The following is a 4,303-nucleotide window of genomic DNA, read 5'->3' as shown; positions in this document are numbered from 1 at the left end:
GTAATTTTCACAGGGCAACTGAAGACATAATTGTGCAGAACACATTTTGAGTCTGGATGTTTGGAAGGAGGATCGCAGACATCTGGGACACAGCGCGGTGCCCGTGTTTACATGTGACGGAAGAAAATGACAGTTTCTCTAAGGCTTCATTTACATTTATGTTTTCTGTGTATTCACCACCCAGTCCCCCACGTCATATGGTCTGTACTAGGCTTTGTCTGTTTTTGTTCCACCTTGGTTTGCTGTAGCACTTTCTGCTGTGAGCGTAACTCACTTCCTTGTTGCAGGAGTTTCCTGAGCCCACCGTAACAAATTGCCACAATCTTGGTGGCTTAAAATAACCAAGATTTATTTTCTCTTATTCGGGAAGCCGGAAGTCCAGAGCCCATACACCGGCAGGGCCGTGTCCCTCGGGCCTCTCAGGAGGCTTCTTCCTGCCGCCCCGCCTCTGTGGACTTCTGGTGCCGTTTCCCTGGAGGGCCAGGGGATCCGGGCGGCCTGTGTATTCCGTGAACACCTCCACAGGGCTCTGGGTCACAAGCCTTGGGAAACTTTATTATTTTTATTTTTTTGAGACAGAATTTCGCTCTTGTTGTCCAGGCTGGAGTGCACTGATTCGATCTCTGCTCACTGCAGCCTCTGCCTTCCGGTTCAAGCGATTCTCCTGCCTCAGCCTCCTGAGTAGCTGGGACCACAGGTGCCCACATCACGCCCGGCTAATTTTTGTATTTTTAGTAGGGACGGGGTTTCACCATGTTGACCAGGATGGTCTCGAACTCCTGACCTCATGATCCGCCCGCCCCGGCCTCCCAGAGTGCTGCGATTGCAGGCGTGAGCCACCGCGCCCGGCCTGGAATCCTTTCTCAACAGGCGACACAGTTGGAGGATTCAGCCTTGTTGCCAAAGTCACTTGTTACTGGCTCCAATATGTGATGTCTACACCAGGCAGTGGTGCCGTGAAGTAAGGCCTATCTATAATAAACACACAAAACTCGGCAGGGCGCAGTAGCTCACGCCTGTAATCTGAGCACTTTGGGAGGCCGAGGTGGGTGGATCACGAGGCCAGGAGGTCAAGACCAGCCTGGCCAACATGGTGAAACCCCATTTGTACTAAAAATACAAAAATGAGCTGGGCATAGTAGCAGGCACTTGTAGTCCCAGCTACTGGGAGGCTGAGGCAGGAGAATCCCTTGAACCGGGGAGGCGGAGGTTGCGGTGAGCCGAGATCGCGCCATCGCGCTCCAGCCCGCGTGACAAGAGCGAAACTCCGTCTCAAAATAAATAAGTAAATAAACACACAAAATTCAAAAGAACCGGCCACCAACTCCGCAAGAGAGAAACAACTATACATTTTATTGTGGAGAAACATTGTCTTAAATAATGTTTTCACTTCGTTCCTTACTGAGGCAGCTTGTCCGTGGCCTGCTGAAACGGTGTTGGCTAAAATGTTCAACGTGACTAGAGGTATCTTCGGCATTTTCTTCCCTTAGCTTCATAACTTGTAGAACATCTCGTACAAAAAAAGGTAGATTCACAGAAAAATATGCATATAAATCACTTATTAATCCCAAAATGTAGTAAATAACTAGCAAAAACGTTATCAAATCCGGATACACAGGCCGGACAGTTCGCTGGCACGTGACCCCCACATCTGCAGCGTTTTATAAATTGGTGCTTTGACGTTAAAAAGGAGTTTTACAAAAAGACCCCCTTGTAATATCGATGGCTCTCAATTCTCACCACCACTGCCTCTCAAATTCGAACCACTCGGATATTACGCTCGTACAAAAGCAGTTATTTTAAGGAAAAAGTTGCAGCACAATCGTGTAAGTAACATTCGACATTTCATGTTACCGAGAGCTGAGCAGAGTACTAATTCTCCCTTTATACACACACATCTAAAACAAGCTTCATGCACACCCACGTGGAAATCCCAAGTCCGATAGTGCAGTGTGTCTCCACCGCCCAGGAGGCGCCGCACATGCTGCCAAGCGGCGACATTCACAGAGAGAAACCACCGGAATCCAAGATGCACCCGCCAGCTGCCTGGGTGGCACCGAGTTTCTCCCGGAGAGACTGCGCTGTGCCCAGTGCAGAGCCTTCCTTACGAAATTTTGCAGCTGTTTCTGGTGCAGTGTTTGGGTGGGCTCTGGGGCGGGCGGGCGAGCTTCACCTTGTGGAGGCTGCTCCTTTTGTGGGTGGAGCTGGTGGTAAGGGAGTAAGACCGTCCATGCATCATCCTGGCGTTCAGGCCGTTGGCCATGGAGAAGGACTTGAGGTGGCTTCGTAAGGCGATGGGCAGCGGCAGCTTGTCCACCAGGTGCACCGGCGTGCAGGACACGACAGCCCGGCAGCAGAGGTCTTGCAAGCTCAGCACTTGGGAGAGAAAAGAAAACCACACCTAGTGCACGTGCAGGCTGGGGCCGGAACGAGGGCGGTTCCCACACCTGTCCTCCCGCCTTCCAGAGACACGGACACCCACGGCCCTGGCTTGTACATGCAGCAAACCCTGCCTCGATGTCACCGCTGCCCACACACAGATTCCAGCAGTTCCTGCATAAGCTTTCTGACAGAGCTGCAGTAATGACTTCTCTCAAATGCCTGGCTCTGAGAAAGGACGCAGTGGCCACCTTGAGACGGGTCCCAGGAGGCAGATATTTGCCCAGGGGGCCGCAGAACCACCCCGGCATCTGGAGGGCAGGCATACCCGGAATCACCCTGGGCCTACCCTTGCTCGGCCGCCAGAGCCGGTCCATCCCATGCCGCAGCAGCACGATCCTGGCCAGCTCCGTGAACGACTCCGTGATGTTGAAATTGCACAGAGGGCTGACCTCAAAGAAGGTCACGCCCAGGCGCTCGGCGTAGGCCTGGGCCTGCTCCGTGGGCACCTGCCGCTTAAATGCCAGGTGCAGGCGGTTCCCTACCAGGATCCTGGGGACTCCGGGAGCGTGCTAGCGGGCAGGAGAAAGGCAAGGGTTACCTGAGTGAGACTTTGCTGTCACTGAAACGTGGGTGCCCTGGGTGGAGGAACCCCCACAAGTTCACTTCCACCCAGAACCTCAGCATGGGACCCTGTGTGGAAAGACAGTCTGGGCAGATGTGAATAGTTAAGGTGCAGCCACGCTGAATTAGGGCAGGCCCTCATCTAACGACTGGCACACAGACACACACGCACACAAACGCACACATGCACACACACATGTGCACACACATGCATGCACACACACGCAAACATGCACACAGGCACGCACATGCACGCACACATGCACACACAGGTGCACACACGCAGGCACACACATGCACACAATGTGCACACGCAAACGCACGCACACACTCGCATACGTGCGCATACACACATGCGTACACACGCGCAAAGATACGCACACACGCATGCGGGCATGCACACACGCAGATGCACACGCACGCGCATGCACGCATACGTGCACACAAGCAGATACATGCGCACGTGCACACACGCGCACACAGACACACGCACGCATGAGTGCACACGTGCACACACGCACATGCACACAGGCACACATGCACGCACACACGCACGCACGCACACACATGCACGCACGCACAGGCACAGGCAGATGCGTGCGCACGTGCACACGTGCGCGCACACGCAGACACGCACGCATGAGTGTACACATGCACGCACATGCACACACGCACGCACACATGCATGCACACACATGCAAACGCACACAGGCACGCGCACACATGCGCACGCACGCACACGCACAGGCAGATGCGTGCGCACGTGCACACATGTGCACGCACACGCAGACACGCACACATGAGTGCACACATGCACGCACATGCACACACGCACGCACACACACATGCACACATGGAGGAGGCCATGTGACACAAAGGCAGAGACTGGAGCGGGGCGGCACAGACCGGGGGGCCCAGGGTTGCTGGCACCTCCGAGGGCCAGGCGAGGCCGCTGGGGGAATCGGTCCTGCCGACACCTCGGTTTTGGGCTCTGGCCTCCAGAACGGCGGGAGAACGCGTTTCTGTTTAGGACACCGGCCTGCGGTCGTTGGTTATGGCAGCCCCGAGACACTCACAGTGGGCTCGGTGCTGACCGCGCCACATCGCCATTGCCAGGTGGGCTGGTCCGCGTGCCCCCAGGCACAGGCCCCGTCACTGCTTGTCAGCCCAGCCCGACCACAGCAGGCAGGGGAGCAGGCCGCCCGTGGGTCCTGACCCCACGCACAGCGGAGCCACGTCACCGCGGGCCCTGACCCCACGCACAGCGGAGCCACGTCACCGCGGGCCCTGACCCCACGCA

General features: G+C 55.8%; 1 protein-coding gene across 3 annotated transcripts in view; it reads right to left on the bottom strand.

The window, feature by feature from the left end:
- Positions 1 to 1,329: 1,329 nt before the first annotated feature.
- RAB40B (RAB40B, member RAS oncogene family) overlaps positions 1,330 to 4,303 on the bottom strand; it is a 38,962-nt gene continuing 35,988 nt past the window's right edge. For 2 of the 3 annotated variants that reach the window (XM_017524715.2, XM_017524717.2), the window contains exons 5-6: positions 2,981 to 3,072; positions 1,330 to 2,376 (exon numbers count right to left, since the gene is read on the bottom strand). In XM_017524715.2, coding sequence (XP_017380204.1) covers positions 1,911 to 2,376; positions 2,981 to 3,072 — 558 coding nt within the window. In that variant the 3' untranslated portion in view covers positions 1,330 to 1,910. Of the gene's footprint in view, positions 2,377 to 2,728; positions 2,952 to 2,980; positions 3,073 to 4,303 lie in introns of all 3 variants that reach the window. The other variant, XM_017524716.1, reaches the window with a different exon arrangement.

The sequence above is a fragment of the Cebus imitator genome, unplaced genomic scaffold, assembly GCF_001604975.1.
Source record: "Cebus imitator isolate Cc_AM_T3 unplaced genomic scaffold, Cebus_imitator-1.0 Scaffold36, whole genome shotgun sequence".
Lineage (NCBI taxonomy): Eukaryota > Metazoa > Chordata > Mammalia > Primates > Cebidae > Cebus > Cebus imitator.
Note: the sequence above shows the minus strand (reverse complement) of the source record. Positions and strands in the feature narration are given on the sequence as shown.